Genomic DNA, 15536 nt, shown 5'->3' with positions numbered 1-15536 from the left:
GAGAGGTGAGGGGGAGATAGACAGGGAGACAGAGAGACACCTGCAGACTTGCTCCATCACTCGTGAAGCTTTCCCCGTGCAGGTGGAGACCAGGGGCTTGAACTCGAGTCCTTGTGCCCTGTAACGCGAGCGCTCAACCAGGTGCGCCCCCGCCTGACCCCCATCTGCATCTCCACGGTTGGCATTTTCACGTGTCTGCAGAGTCATGTGACCAAGGACAGCATGTTACCAGGTTTCTGTTACAAACAGGTGTTTATTAAAGATGGAAGGCTGGGAAAGGGGGCAGTGTCTCCTCTGCCCACTGCCTTTGGCCGCCCCCTCCCCAGGGACGGGAAGCCCTCTCTACCCCTCCTCCCCTAAATGAGGCTGAGGCATTTGGGGAGGGGCACGGTGAAAAAACAGGGGTGTTTCTGAGAAGAAAAAAATAGTCTTTTCCACAGCCCTCATGAAGAACAAGGTTTTGGGGGGTGACCCGGAGACAGGGAGACACAGCACCCTGAACCCCCACATGAATCCTGCATGTGGAGGAAAGTGGGGGTGGCGCTGGATGAGAGGTTGTGTCAAGGGGGGATGAAGGACCGTGGACGGGATCCTGAGACTCGAGGACTCACATGGCAGGGAAAAAGATCACCCATCTTCCTCCCCCCCCCCACATTTCCCCTGCCAGATATAGGGGTTCCCCTACGGACTGGAATCATACCTACCAACCCTCTAAGATCTGAAGGGGAAGATAAAAAAATAAAGGAAAGAATGTAAAGGGAGCTGGGGAGACGGCATGATGGTTCTGCAAATGGACTTTCCTCTGTGAGGCTCTGAGGTCCCAGGTTCAATACCCAGCACCAGCAGAAGCCAGAGCTGAGCAGGGCTCTGGAAATCAGAATTGTAAAAAACCTATGTCTGATAATTGACTAAGACACCAGTAACAGTTGTTTAAGGTGTGACTTGTGGACTATGGGTCTCACAGGGTAGGGTCTGTGGCTTCCTTTGCAGGAGTCAAGTTGGAGCCCTAACAGCTTGTAAGAGAGAGACAGAGAGACCCCTGCAGCCCTGCTTCACCACTCGTGAAGCTGTCCCCCTGCAGGTGGGACCGGGGGCTTGAACTCAGGTCCTTACCTATTGTAACATATGTCCTCAACCAGGTGTGTCACCACGCGGGCCCTCTCTTTCCCTCTCTATTACCCCCTTCTCTATTTATAGTTATGGAGTCTCTCTCTCTCTCTGAAATGGAAAAAATAAAGACATAAATAAATACGATCATAAGTGCTGGAGCAGTGGAATTGCACAGATGAGGCCAGATATCATCATAACAACAACAAGAATCAATAACTTTCAAGCCTGAGGCTCTGAGCTCCCAGGTTTAATCCCAGCATGACCAGAAGCCAGAGCTGAGCATAGCTCTGTGGGTAAAAAAAAAAAAAAAAATAAAGAGAATTTTTTTAAATGTTCAAAAAAAATTAAAAAGGGAGCAGGGCGGTGGTGCTACGGGTTAAGCGCCACTGTAGGAAGCGTAGGGACCCGCACAAGGATCCGGGTTCGAGCCTGCGGCTCTACACCTGCAGGGGGGTTGCTTCACAAGCTGTGAGTCAGGTCTTCAGGTGTCTCTGTCTCTCCCCCTCTCTGCCTCTCTCCCTTTTCTCATCTTCTCTCTGTCCTAGCAAATGAAATGGAGGAAAATGTCCACCAGGAGCGGTGGATTCATAGTGCCGGAACCCAGCCCCAGCGATAACCCGGGAGGCAAACAAAACAAACAAAAATAAATAAAATAAGGGCCAGGCGGTGGCGCATCTGGTTAGGCGCACACATTACAGTGCGCAAGGACACAGGTTCAAGCCCCTGGTCCCCACCTGCAGGGGAAAAGCTTCCCAAGTGGTGAAGCAGGGCTGCAGGTGTCTCTCTGTCTCTCTCCCTCTCTATCTGCCCCTCCTCTCTCAATTTCTCTCTGTCCCTATCCAATAAATAATAAAAATTTTTAAAATAAAATAAAAGTAAATAAATAGGGGTGTCGAGTGGTAGCACAGTGGGTTAAGCACACGTGGCGCAAAGCACAAGGACCGGCATGAGGATCCCGGTTCGAGCCCCCGGCTCCCCACCTGCAGGGGAGTCGCTTCCCAGGCGGTGAAGCAGGTCTGCAGGTGTCTGTCTTTCTCTCCCCCTCTCTCTGTCTTCCCCTCCTCTCTCCATTTCTCTCCGTCCTAGCCAACAACAACAACATCATCAACAACAATAATAACCACAACAATAAAACAACAAGGGCAACAAAAGGGAATAAATAAATAAATAAATATTTTTTAAAAAGAAAAGAAAAAAAAAAAAAAAAGACAACCTAGGCCTCGTAAAGATCAATGAAGCAAAAGGAGCAACTCCCATTGGCTGGAGCAAACTCCCTTTGGTTACAATTTGGAGATCAGGGGCTCCCATTGGCTGAGCCCTGATCCATGGGATCGGCCTTCGCCCTTTAAAAGGACAACCCCGGAGACAGGTGGGCCCACCTCCCAGTTGTGCCCCTTTCCATTTGGGGGTGGGGTGAGGGCGCCCTCTAAATCCATCCAGCCCCCCTCTCTGCTGCCCGGACCTGGTTGTTGGTGGGGGCTGTGGGGGGCTGTGGGGGGCTCCGGGCGGTGCCCGTGGCAGGCAGGGCCTGGGGGTGCGGTAAGGGGTCTTGGGGGGTCGGGAGGGGTCTGGGGGTCACAGCAGGTGGTCGCGGCTGGCGAACAGGTAGGGGCTGAAGTTGTCGCGGTGGAAGGGCGAGGGGTACAGTCCGCTGAGGGTGTAGAGGTCCCGCAGCAGCGGCGTGGGCAGCAGCAGCTTGCGGCCCCGCCCGCCGCCCCCGCCGGGACCCCCGGGGCCGGGGGACGAGGGTGCGGGACCCGGGGCGGGGCCGGGGCCGGGGGCGGGCAGGGGCAGGGGCAGGGCGGAGGGCTCGGACCGCAGGCGGGGTCGGGGGACGCGGGGCGACGAGCACAGGGCCGGGGCCCGCGACGACACGCAGCTGGACATCAGGTGGCCACGGCGGGCGCAGCTCTGCGGCTCTGGGGGGGGGGCGGGGGTCGCGGGATCCGGCAGGCATCCCTCCCCCAGGGACCCGCCACCCCTTATCCTCTCCCCAACGAGTCCCCCCGCCCCATCTCTCTTTCCCAAGGACCTCCTTGCTCCATCTTTCTCCCCATGGGGACCCCTTGACCCCCATGTCTCTCCCCAAGGACTCCCCCTGGCCCCCATCTTTGTCCCCCAATTACTCCCCCCAGGCCCCATCTTTCTCCCCAAGGACTCCCCCTGACCCACATTTTTGTCCCCAATTACTCTCCCTGGCCCCCATCTTTGTCTCCCAATTACTCCCCCTGTTCCCCATTTTTTGTCCCCCAATTACTCCCTCCAGCCCCCATCTTTCTCCCCAAGGACTCCCCCCAGCCCCCATCCCCATCTTTGTCCCCCAATTACTCCCCCTGGCCCCCTATCTCTCTCCTCAAGGGGTCCCCACAGCCTGCCTCCTCCATTCCTCTCCTCAAGGAGACCCCATTATCTCTCCCCTCACCCCCACTCCCCCCTCCCACCGTAGCCCCCTCCCCCCACGACACTCACTGGATGTGGGGAGCCTTGCCGGTGTCGCATGCGGCTTGCAGGTCTCGGGTTCCTGAGACAGAGGTGAGGGGGAAAGGGGCTAGAGGCCCCCCAGGGCCCTGCGGGGTCACAGCCCCTCCCCTCACGCAGGGGGTGGGATGGGGGGGACAGAAACCCAGGCCAGGTCCACCCAGGCGCCTCCCTGCAGGCTCAGCCACGCCCCCAAGGGAGGCAGAAAATGGGGTCCATGCTTCTGCCCCCCCTGCACCCAGTCCACAGAACCCCTTTGCCCCCCCCCAGATTTCTTGCCTCCTCCTCGGCTGCCTGACCCCCCACCACCCACCACCCTCTCCAGCCGGGCGCGGCCCCCGGCCCCCCCTTACCTGGGCTACACTTAACTTTTCGAGGGTGCTGTCCACAGTGGGGGCTGGCCGCAGGTCGTCCCAGGCAGGGAGCCTTCGCACAGAGGCCGGCCGGCTCTGGAAGTTGTGCACCACACACGTGACCTGGAATTGGGGTGTGTGTGGGGGGGATATGTCCCAGGTGCCACATGTGAGTACCACAGCACTGGGGGAAGCTCCAGTTGTCTGAATGCCAGTCAGATAAGGAGAACTGAGACTCTGGTTGGAGGAGGGGGAGGGTGGGAGAGAGAAGAGAAAAAGGGAGGAGGAGGAGGAGGAGGAGAAGAAGAAGAGGAGGAAGAGGAAGAAGAAGAAGAAGAAGAAGAAGAAGAAGAAGAAGAAGAAGAAGAAGAAGAAGAAGAAGAAGAAGAAGCAGCAAGAAGCAGAGGAGGAGGGTGGTGGGGACTGAACCTGGGACCCCAGAGCCTCAGGAAGGAGAGTGTTTTGCAGAACCAGCCTGCTGTCTCCCCAAACGCTTCAATCACAATGTAAACCTGAGGTGCTTTTTGGTTTTTTACTTTTAATTTGATAGAAACAGCTAGAAATCAAGACAGAAGGGGAGATAGAGAGGGAAAGAGTCACAGAGACACCTGTAGCCCCGCTTCACCACTCGCAAAGCTTTCCCACCCCCCCACCCTCGCAGGTGGGGACCGGGGGCTTGAACCCAGGGCCTTGTGCATTGTAACGTGCATTTAACCAGGTGCACCACCACCCGCCCCCGGTTTTTTAATTTTGAAAATCTTTATTTTTCCCCAGAGCCCTACTCAACTCTGGCTGATGGTGGTACAGGGGATTGAACCTGGGACCTCGGAGCCTCAGGCTGGAGAGACTTTTTTGCAGAACCACCCTGCTGTGTCCCCCCACCCTCAGTCTGAGGTTTTGCACACAAACAAACTACTGAGTCTTCACCAAGAGGGCCCCAACACGCAGCGATGAGCCTAAGGCCCTTTCCTGCCTGGACCCTGGGGTTCCCCTGATGCAGGGCCAGGTGGGAATGTGGGGGGCGCTCACCAGGAAGGTGGCGATGGCCGCCCCAGTGAGGAAGCCCGCCAGCACATCGGACCAGTGGTTGCGGTACTCGGCCACGCGGACCACGCCCACCAGAAATGCGGGGCACAGCAGCGCCAGGCAGAGCGAGGGCTTCACCAGGCGGGACCCCTTCACCCGGAACACGAGGGTCACGTACATCTGTGGGGGTGGGGTGGGGTGGGGGCGCAGATCAGGGGGTGCTCTGGCCGAACCCTCAGGTGGGCACTGCCTCCGTGACCCCAGACATTCCAGGGAATGAAACCACATTGGAGCAAGAATGGGGTTGGGGACGTGGCCAGAGCCTGGACGGAGTTAGATCCCCCCCCAACAACACACACACACACATCTCTAGGAGGTGGACCCCCCAAAAAATATCCGTTGCTAGGGGTGTTGGGTGTTGGCACATCTGACTGAGCCCACATGGTATAACATGCAAGGACCAGGGTTCAAGCCCCCGGTCTCCACCTGTAGGGGGGAAAGCTTCACAAATGGTGAACAGGGTTGCAGGTGTCTCTCTGTCTCTCTCCCTGTCTCTCTCCCCGCTTCCTCTCCATTTCTGTCTGTCTCTATCAAATTAATAAAAGATTATAATAATAATAATTTCTCTTAAATCCCAGGGGACCACAGACAGGGTGAGAAGCTAAGCAAAAGGCTGGAGAGCCCAGTCCTCCAAACCGTAGGCAGGTTGTGGGGACAAAGGTTAAGCTGGGGGCAGGGTGGGGACACACAGAATCTAGCTGGTTCTGGCATCATGGGTGAGGAAGCTCAATGGTCAGAGAGCAAAGGGAGCATGGGTCACAAGGGGGCGTGGCTTGGACAAGGAGGGGGCGGGGACTGTTCTTTGACCACGCCCTCTAGGGGAAACCAGAGTCCAGCATGGGGGCATGGTCTGGAGCACAAGGCATTAGCCAATCAGCAGGCGGAGCCCAGGGCCAATTGGGTTGCTACACCCCTTTGGGGGCGTGGCCTACAATGGGGAGGGAGGCAAAGTGGGGGTGTGGCCGGGGCTCCAAGAGAGGAGCCAATCAGAGGGTCACGTCCCAGCCAGTTGAGTTGCCACGCCCACAACGGGCGTGTCCTAGAGTGGGGCGTGGCCTGAAGCACATGGCAGACACCAATCCATCCCAGGGCCTGGATCACACAGTCTATTCTGTCCTCCAGCTCTAGGGGGTGGAGTCCAATGGAGGGGCGTGGTCTATCATGGGGCGTGGTCTGCTCAGAAGGAGGGAACCAATCCGTGGGGCGGAGTCCTCCTTGGGGGCGTGGCCTCTCCAGGAGCTGTCCATGGTCCTCGCGAGCTGGCTATCACCTTGCCTGGGGTCCCTGCGCCCCCCAGCACCCCAATTCCAGGGCTCACCGCTGTGTAAGTGACGGCGTAGGCACAAAGGGCCGCGTCCTTGCAGGGAAAGGCGCGGCGCGCAGCGGCCACCAGGCTGGGGCTGCCGGCACAGGCTCCCTGGTCTGTGACAAAGCGGTCAGGTCCCGGGTGGTCCCGGGAGGGTGGCGAGCAGCCTAGGGCCGTGTAGTTGGGGCGACAGACGGACAGGAAGTGGGGCGTGGGGTTGCCCGTCACCACCTGGCCCGCGTTGGCGAAAATAGTCGTGGTGAAGAGGCCAAAGGAGTAGACCCCTGCAAATGGGAGTGGGAGGTAGAGGGGGCACCAGATGGGAGGTTCAAATCTGGGGATCTCAGCAACAGGTGACTGGCTAAAGAAGTTATGGCAGGGGGGCAGGTGATGGCACACCTGGTTGAGCACACACATTGCTGTGCACAAGGAACCAGGTTCAAGCCCCTGGTCCCCACCTGAAGGGAAAAGCTTCACAAGTTGTGAAGCAGGGCTGCAGTTGTCTCTCTCCCTCTCTATCTCTCCCTCCCCTCTCAATTTCTCTCTGTCTCTGTCCAGTAATCAATAAATCCTTGTGATCCAGGAGGTGGCATCATGGATAAAACACTGGACTCTCAAGCATGAGGTCTTGAGTTCGATCCCTGCCAGCACATGTACCAGAGTGATGTCTGGCTCTTTCTCTCTCCTCCTATCTTTCTCATCAATCAATAAATAAAGAATTTTTTAAAAAATGAGCAGGGAGTTGGGCGGTGGCGCAGCGGGTGGGGCACATGTGGTGCAAAGCACAAGGACTGGCGTCAGGATCCCGGTTCGAGCCCCCCGGCTCCCCACCTGCAGGGGAGTCGCTTCCCAGGCGGTGAAGCAGGTCTGCAGGTGTCTGTCTTTCTCTCCCCCTCTCTGTCTTCCCCTCCTCTCTCCATTTCTGTCTGTCCTATTCAACAACGACAACAATGATAAGCAACAAGGGCAACAAAAGGGGGAAAAAATGGGAGGACTTGGCAACCAGTGGGTAAGAGGGAAAAATAAATCTGGGAGTTTTGAGATCTCATATGTGCCAAAGGGATGTTCTGGTTCTCCTTTTTCTCTCTCTCTTTTACTAATTCGTAAATCGATAAATTATTAAAGGAAGAAACCGAGTTGGGGAGACAGCATGATGGTTTTTATTTTATTTTTTATATTTACTTATTTATTTATTTATTCCCTTTTGTTGCCCTTGTTGTTTTATTGTTGTAGCAGTTATTGTTGTTATTGATGTCGTTGTTGTTGGATAGGACAGAGAGAAATGGAGAGAGGAGGGGAAGACAGAGAGGGGGAGAGAAAGACAGACACCTGCAGACCTGCTTCACCGCCTGGGCAGCGACTCCCCTGCAGGTGGAGAGCCGGGGGCTCGAACCGGGATCCTTATGCCGGTCCTTGCGCTTTGCGCCACGTGCGCTTAACCCACTGCGCTACCGCCCGACTCCCAGCATGATGGCTTTGCAAAAGACTTTCCTGCTTGAGGCTCTGAGGCCTCAGATTCAATCCCCAGCACCACCAGACGGCAGAGCTGAGCAGGGCTCTGGTCTCTGTCTCTCTCTCTCCATAAGGCAAGCGAGTCTCTTTGCTGACCCACTATGTTGTCTTTGCTACCCACTGTGCTACCCATCGCCCCTCCATGCAGCTGTTCCCACGGGGTGCCCAGGGCTCAAACCTGAGTTCTTGTGTCAGGCCATGTGTGCTCTGTGTCCGGTGAGCCATCCCTCAGATCCCCCGCCCACCCCTCAATCCTGGGCAATCCTAAACCTGCTGCCCACCCCTTCCCTGCAGTACCTGTGAGGGTTGAGTCTGGGTCCCTTTGATTGTGATGATGCCCTGGAACCTGTCACTCACCCAGGAAGCGGACCAGCCTCCGAAGCGAGGGGCTGAAGCGACAGCAGGCGCCAGACACGATGGTGCTCTCGGGGATGGCCGGGATGGCAGAGGGGGCAGCAGGGAAGAAGGCACGGGCCAGCTCGGCCAGCAGGATCTGCGGGGAGGCCGGGCACAACCTCAAGGGGCGGGGCCTCAGGCTCCGCCCACGTGCGGGCGTGTCTAGGGAGGGGCGGGATCAGGCTGGGGTGGGAGGGGTCGCAGCTCTTAGAAGTCCAATTAGAGGGCAGGGCCCTGCTTAGGGACGTGGCCATGGTTAGGGTTGTGGTCCAATTAGAGAGCAGGGTCCAGCTCGGGGGCGTCGCCCCTGGCAGAGGTGTGGTCCAATTAGAGAGCAGGGTCCAGCTCGGGGGCGTGGCCCATCTCTGGGGCTTTACTCAATGAGAAGGCAGGACCCAACTGGTGGGTATGGACCAGCTTAGGGCAGTGGCCCAGTTGTGGGCGTGGCCAAGAGAGGGGCGTGGCTAGGACCGGGTCCTCTTTTCCAGGTCCAGGAATCAGCCCTCCCTCGGCCCACCCACTGACCCCGGGGCCGACCCTCCAGGCCCAGTCTCACTGTGAGGGTGGGCCCAGCGGTGACCAGGGCGTAGATAAGTGCAGGTGGGGCCCGGCTGGCAGCCTCGGGGCCCGGGTAGGGCTTGGCATAAGTGCTGTCATAGCAGAAGAAGCCCTGGGCGTGCACGGGGAAGGTGTCAGTGAACTCCAGGCGATATGCCAGCAGGACCACGACGCCCAGCAGCACCGACTGGCCGGAAGAAAGGCGGAGACAGAGGGTCAGGGGCCCAGGAAGGAACACTGGGCTTGGTAACCTGAGGCCACAAGTTCAATTCCTACATTGCATTGCACCAGAGTAGTACTCTAAGTCTCTTTTCTCTCTTTCCCCCACCCTCTCTCTCTCTCTCTTTCTTTTACCAGAGCCCAGCTCAGCCCTGGGGATTGAACCTGGGACTTTGGAGCTTCAGGGCAGGAAAGCCTCTTTATATAACCATTATGCTATCGACTCCCGCCCAATCTCTTTTTCTCTCAACGCTCTTGCGTTAAGAAAGAAATGACATCTTGCCTCTGCAGACGACTTTCACCTCCAAGGCTCTGAAGACCCAGTTTCAAGCCCCAGCATCGTCATAAGCCAGAGCTGAGCAGCGCTCCAGGAAAAATAAACAAAATCAAAAGAAACGTGCATTTATGTATTCAGTGAGAGAAAGGCCAGAGCATTACTCTGGCAGGCGTGGTGCAGTGGCTCAGGATATGAGACTCCTTGTTCTACCCACAGAGCCACACATGAGAGAGAGAGAGAGAGAGAGAGGAAGAGAGAAGCGGGGAGAGATGGAGAAGGGTGGGGAGCAAAAAATGAGTCAGGACCTGGGAGAAACAACGAAAATCATGGAGGCAGTGAGAAGGGAAAAAAGAGAGACAGAGAGGCTAGAAAAAGGAGGCAGGGGGCTGGGTGCTGGCACAGCTGGTTGAGCGCACATGTTACAGTTTGCAAAGACCTGGGTTCAAGCCCCTGGGGCCCGGGAGGTGACACAGTGAATAAAATGTTGGGCTCTCATGCATGAGGTTCTGACTTCGATCCCCGGTATGACAGGTGAGACACTGGCTCTCCATAAATATCACTTATTACTAGCGAGAGGCAAAAAGAAATTGAGAGGGGAGAAGGAGGAGGCGTGAACCTGGGTCCTTGAGCACTGTGATGGGAGCGCTTAACCAGGTGCACCACTGCCTGGCCCCAGGAAATGAGGCAGTTGCGGGGGGGGGGGGGTGTATCACTTCTCACCTCCACGAAGACGAAACAGGGAATGATGGAGAAACTCCTCTTCAGCTGCGGTCTGGCTCCCGCCATGGTGAAGACCCGGCCTGAGGAGGTGGGGAGGGGAGTGGGGTCGCCGGAGGAGGGGCCTGCTCCAGGCCACGCCCCTAGCATATAACCACGCCCCACCTAAGCCACGCCCTTGTACCTCTGACCACGCCCCCAGAGCCCAGGGCCCACCTCCTCAGTGGTCGCTAGCCAATGGTCAGATGCCCTGACCGAACCCACTCAGCTCAGAGCCCAGAGAGTCTAAGGGAAGGGAGGCGGAGCTCCTGCATATGAGATTGGGGCCTTCTGGGGGGTGCCTTCCTCTTTCCTGAGTGGGGAGACCCTTTTAAAATTAATTAATTGAGGGCGAGGACAGATAGCATAATGGTTAAGCAAAGAGACTCTCCTGCCTGAGGCTCCAAAGTCCCAGGTTCAATCCCCCCACCACCATAAACCAAAGCTGAGCAGGGATCTGGTAATAATAAAACAACAACAACAATAATAATAATAATAATTAATTGGAGGGGCCAGGTGGTGGCGGACCTGTTTGAGCGCATACGTCACAGTGCTCAAGAACCCAGATCCAAGTCCCCAGTCCCCAGTCCCCATCTGCAGGGGAAAGCTTCACGAGTGATGAAGTAGGGCTGCAGGCATCTTCCAACTCTTTCCCTCTCTCTCCCCCTTTCCCCTCTCCACTTCTCTCTGTCTCTATCCAATCATAAATAAATAGAAAATTTTTTTTTAATAAATTAACTGAGTGGGGCAGATAGTGTGATGGTTCTGCAAAGAGACTCTCCTGCCTGAGGCTCTGAAGCCCTAAATTCAGTCGCCTGCACCATCATCAGCCAGAGCTCAGCAGGGGGACAGAGAGAAATGGAGAGAGGAGGGGAAGACAGAGAGGGGGAGAGACAGACAGACACCTGCAGACCTGCTTCACCGCCTGGGAAGCGACTCCACTGCAGGTGGGGAGCTGGGGGCTCGAACCGGGATCTTTACAAGGTCCTTGCGCTTTGCACCACCTGCGCTTAACCCGCTGCGCTACTGCCCGACCCCCGGGGTCCCATCTATTTTGAGAGGACACCCCATCTTATAGGGGACCTCAAGCTCTGTGTGTGCGTGACCCATTCTGGTCAGGGTCCTCTGTCAACTCCTGTCCCTTTGGGTGGTGACAAATTGCTTCAGGCTTCCTACCTCATCTTCCCTCTGGCTCAGTTGCCTGTCCTCTCCTTCCTCCTCCTCCTCTTCCACCCCCAGCCCATCTGCCTCCCAGCATCTGGACCCCCTTAGTCCCCATCCAACTTGCTCCCCAGCACCCCGCCTCTTGCGGAATGGTCACAGCCCATGGGTTCCAGCCCCCCAAGGTCACCTCACCTGCCACAGGGTCCCTGTCCTAGGCTTCACACTGGCTGCCGTCACCACACCCACAGACTCACAGCCGCCCCAGGCAGGAGCCAGTGGGGCCATGCGGGTCACCCCCATTGCACCGACAACATGGAGACGGAGCCCCAAGAAGGGAAGGGCAGACACCTGGGATCCGGCACGCCATCCACACGGGCTGCAGGTTCTGTCTTGGGACCTGGAGAGGGAGGGTCACCAAAGGTTCCCTCGCCAAATGTTCACGACGCCCCTGTCCCCTTCCCAGTGCTCTCCAGAGCGCACAGCTTCACAGCCCAAGAGAGGGTGCAGGGGAGAAAGCGCTGGACTCCGGAGCCTGAGTTCCATCCCCAGCAATGCCTGTGCCAGATGGAAGCCCTGCTTCTTTCTCTCTCCTTGCTAAAAATACATGAATAAATAAAATAAATAAAAATAGGCTTATTTATGGGGACTGGGTGGGGGCACGCCTGGTTAAGTGCACTCTGCTTTGTGCAAGGACCCAGGTTCGAGCCCCCAGCCCCCACCTGCAGAGGGAAAAGCTTCAGGAATGGTGAAGCAGGACTGCAGGTATCTCTCTGTCTCTCTCCCCCTTCCCCTTTGATTTCTGGCTGTCTCTATCCAATAGATGAGTAAAGATAATTTTTTTTTTTTACTATTTAAACATGAAACCTTTATGGATGAGGGAAATAGTGTAATGGTTCTGCAGAAAGCCTTTCCTGACTGAGGCTCCAAAGTCCCAGGTTCAATCCCCACACCTCCAGAAGCCAGAACTGAGCAGGGCTCTGGGCTCTCTCTTTCTGTATCTTCCTCTCTCTCTCTCTCTCTCTCTCTCTCTCTCCTCCTCTCTAAATAAATGTGCATTTTTCTTAAAGCTCAGGACTGGGAAGATAACAAGGCTCTGTTACCTCTCTCTGTATCTCTCTGTCATTCAAGTAAAACAAATTATATATATTCAGGGGGTTGGGCAGTGGCACACACATTACCATATGAAAGAATCCGGGTTCGAGCCCCCACGCCCCATGGAGCAGGTCTGCAGGTGTCTCTCTTTCTTCCCCTCCCTCTCAATTTCTATTTGTCTCATCCTATAAAAAAATAATTAAAGGGCAGTCGGGCGGTGGCGCAGCGGGTTAAGCGCAGGTGGCACAAAGCGCAAGGACCCGTGTAAGGATCCCGGTTTGAGCCCCCGGCTCCCCACCTGCAGGGGAGTCGCCTCCCAGGCGGTGAAGCAGGTCTGCAGGTGTCTGTCTTTCTCTCCCCCTCTCTGTCTTCCCCTCCTCTCTCCATTTCTCTCTGTCCTATCCAACAACAACGACATCAATAACAACAATCACTACAACAATAAAACAACAAGGGCAACAAAAGGAAATAAATACATATTTAAAAATAATAATAATAAAAGATGCAATTATTAAGAGTAAAATAGAAGGAGAAGCAGGACATCTTCCTGGTACATGTGATGCCAGGGATGAAACACAGGACCTCAGGCTTGAGAGCCCAAGGCTTCATCTACTGCGCCCCCTCCTGGCTCGTAATATATGGAACATTGAAAAAAGAAAAGAGGGGTGGTGTTCTATCTAATCTGTCTCATAAACAAATAAATAAATACAATTTTTTTGCCTCCAGGTTATTACTGGGTCTCTGTGCCTGCACTACAATTTCACTGCTCCTGTGGCCATTTTCTCCATTTCTTTTTGGCTAGGACAGAAAGAAATTGAGAGGGGAGGGGAACAGAGAGGGAGAAAGACAGAGAGACACCTGCAGACCTGCTTTACCGCACCGCTTGTGAAGTGACTCCCCTGCAGGTGGGGAGCCAGGTATCGAACCAGGATCCTTGCGCAGATCTTTGCGCTTTGTGCTGTGTGCACTTAACCTGCTGTGCTACCCCCTGGCCCATAATACATACAATTTTTTAGAAGAAGAATAATGCTGTTCTGGTTCTTTCTCTTTAATCCATAATTTAATTCATTAATTCATTAATTCATTAATATTTACCAGAGCCCTGTTCAGCTCCGGCTGATGGTATTGTTAGGGATTGAACCTGGGATCTCAGAGCCCCAGATGGGAGAGTGTGTTTGCAGAATCATCATCATCATCATTCTAATAATTACTATTACTATTATTTTCCCCTGAGCCCTGCTCAGCTCTGGCTTATGCTAGTGTTGGGGATTGATCCCAGGACCTTTGGTGTGTCAGGTAGGAGAGTCTCTTAGCAGAACCATGATGCTATCTCCCCAGCCCCTGGTTTTCTCTCTGTATCTATCCATCCTCAAGCAATCTACTGAAACATACAAGTAGATACAAGGAAGTCAGTTTAGAGATTTGTCCACAAGAAAATGACAATGAAGACACAAATACACACACACACACACACACACACACACACACACGACAAGGCCATTGTCCATTCTCAGCAGAAGCAGGAAGCCCAGGGCTGAGGTGGGTGCGTTGCAGCCTCCTATGCCAGATTCACTCACACGGATACCCCACACCCACCACACACGGCTCGCACACGCACGCGCGAGAACACACACACACACACACACAGCATGCACGCGGCCCACACAGATCAAACACCCCCCTCTCGCCCCAGACACAAAAGTCACAGACAGGAGATAGTGGGGGGGGAGTCCTCCCACTCAGTCAGGGACAGACAGAGCTGCCAGCACCAGCCCCAAGAGTCACTTGGGGGAACAGTCACTGCTCATGACGGGGGTCAAGACCTGGTGACAGGGTCACCCCCCCATGGCGAGGCACCCAGGAGAACACACACACACACACACCAGGGTCTCATCCCTGGCCAGGGTTCGTATTGATAGAAGACAGACAGACATACCCACTGTCACCCACATGGCCCCAAGGCCTGTTTGACAATCAAGTGTCACCGAGACAGACATACACAAAGAGAGTGTCACCGAGACAGACATACACAAACACACACACACACACCAGTGTGTCATCCCCGGCCAGGGCTCGGATTGATATAAAAGACAGAAAGACCCACTGTCACCCACATGGCCACAAGCACAAGGCCTGGATGACAGTCGAGTGCCACCGACACACACACACACACACACCAAGGTCCACACAAGCCAGTCTAGGCCACTAGGCCATGTAGACCGGCGGCCACACAATCACCTCTGTGCCCACACAAATGACAAGAGCCTTGGTGATAAGCCACTCAGCACACACACACACACGCGCACACACACACGCACGCACACGCACACTGCACGGACTCTCTAAAGCCACCATTCTCCAGCCAGGCGGATGACAGCTGGCCAGCTCTCCAGCCGGACACAATGACAGTTACACAATCACACCACAGGGACACAATGACAAGCCGGCCATCGCGCCCCCCCCCCCCGAACGCCAGCCTGGGGGGCTCCCCCTCCCCCTCCCCACGCTTCCCTCGCCCAGCCCTGCCCCCTCCCCTCCGCGGCAGCCCCAGCTCCCTGCCTCCTCCCTCCCCCACCACCAATGCCCTCCCTTCCGCGGGACCCCAATCCAACCCCCAGACCGACTGACAGACAGACCCAGGGAGGGATGGAAGCGGGGGGTGGTGGGGGAGGGGGAGCGCCCCAAATCCCGTCTCCCCTCACCAGGCGGAAGATGTAATCGTCGGATCCCTCTCTCTCCCCTCCCCGAGCCGCCTGGACGACCCTGGCGCGGCTGGGCAGGCAGAGGGACAGACTGACAGCCGGCTCCCCCGGGAGTGAGGGCGGCCGCAGGGATGCAGAAGCGAGGGCCCCGGCCCCGGCCACCCCCGGGCTCAGACTAGCCGGAGAGAGGGCGGGGCCTCCGGAGCCTTATTTGCATAGCACCTGGAGGCGGGGCTTCGAGGCGGCTTCCTAGGGGGCGGGGCTTCGCGGATGCCCATCAGCATGAGTTGGGGGCGTGGTCTAGAGGCGGACCCGTGTTATTAGCATATTCCGGGGCTTCCTATGAACGCTCTAGAGGCTGGGCGGCTTATTAACATAATAGGGGCGGGGCCTCGGGGCGACTTGTTTGCATACTCGGGGGCGGGACCTCCCAGCGGCCCCAGTATGCTGGGGGCGGGGACTCGCGGAGGCTTATTAGCATGTTGTGGGCGGGGCCTCTCAGAGAAGGGAATCAATGAACCTGGGCT

General features: G+C 56.1%; 1 protein-coding gene across 2 annotated transcripts; it reads right to left on the bottom strand.

Annotated features, from left to right (window-relative positions):
* Positions 1 to 233: 233 nt before the first annotated feature.
* On the bottom strand, positions 234 to 15189 carry PLPPR2 (phospholipid phosphatase related 2). Of its 2 annotated transcripts, none has more exons than XM_060181771.1 (9): positions 15010 to 15189; positions 10016 to 10095; positions 8798 to 8986; positions 8203 to 8338; positions 6346 to 6617; positions 4971 to 5147; positions 3942 to 4064; positions 3580 to 3631; positions 234 to 3029 (listed from the first exon to the last, which is right to left on the bottom strand). In XM_060181771.1, exons 2-9 carry the CDS (start codon positions 10079 to 10081, stop codon positions 2686 to 2688), a joined length of 1359 nt encoding a protein of 452 aa, XP_060037754.1. In that variant the 5' UTR covers positions 10082 to 10095; positions 15010 to 15189; the 3' UTR covers positions 234 to 2685. The 2 variants fall into 2 exon arrangements, with proteins under 2 accessions (XP_060037754.1, XP_060037755.1); XM_060181772.1 differs by having other exon boundaries at positions 2864 to 3029; positions 3958 to 4064.
* Between the last annotated feature and the right edge of the window lie 347 nt (positions 15190 to 15536).

Source organism: Erinaceus europaeus, chromosome 23, assembly GCF_950295315.1.
Source record: "Erinaceus europaeus chromosome 23, mEriEur2.1, whole genome shotgun sequence".
Taxonomy (NCBI): Eukaryota; Metazoa; Chordata; class Mammalia; order Eulipotyphla; family Erinaceidae; genus Erinaceus; species Erinaceus europaeus.
Note: the sequence above shows the minus strand (reverse complement) of the source record. Positions and strands in the feature narration are given on the sequence as shown.

Excerpts from the sequence above, each read along its gene's own strand:
- PLPPR2 (XM_060181771.1), bottom strand. The coding sequence starts at position 10,081 with ATGGCGGGAGCCAGACCGCAGCTGAAGAGGAGTTTCTCCATCATTCCC. Across the intron at positions 8,987-10,015 it reads CCTGTTTCGTCTTCGTGGAG|TCGGTGCTGCTGGGCGTCGT; the intron begins GTGAGAAGTGAT and ends TCTTCCGGCCAG. Across the intron at positions 4,065-4,970 it reads CGGCCATCGCCACCTTCCTG|GTCACGTGTGTGGTGCACAA; the intron begins GTGAGCGCCCCC and ends CCCCAATTCCAG.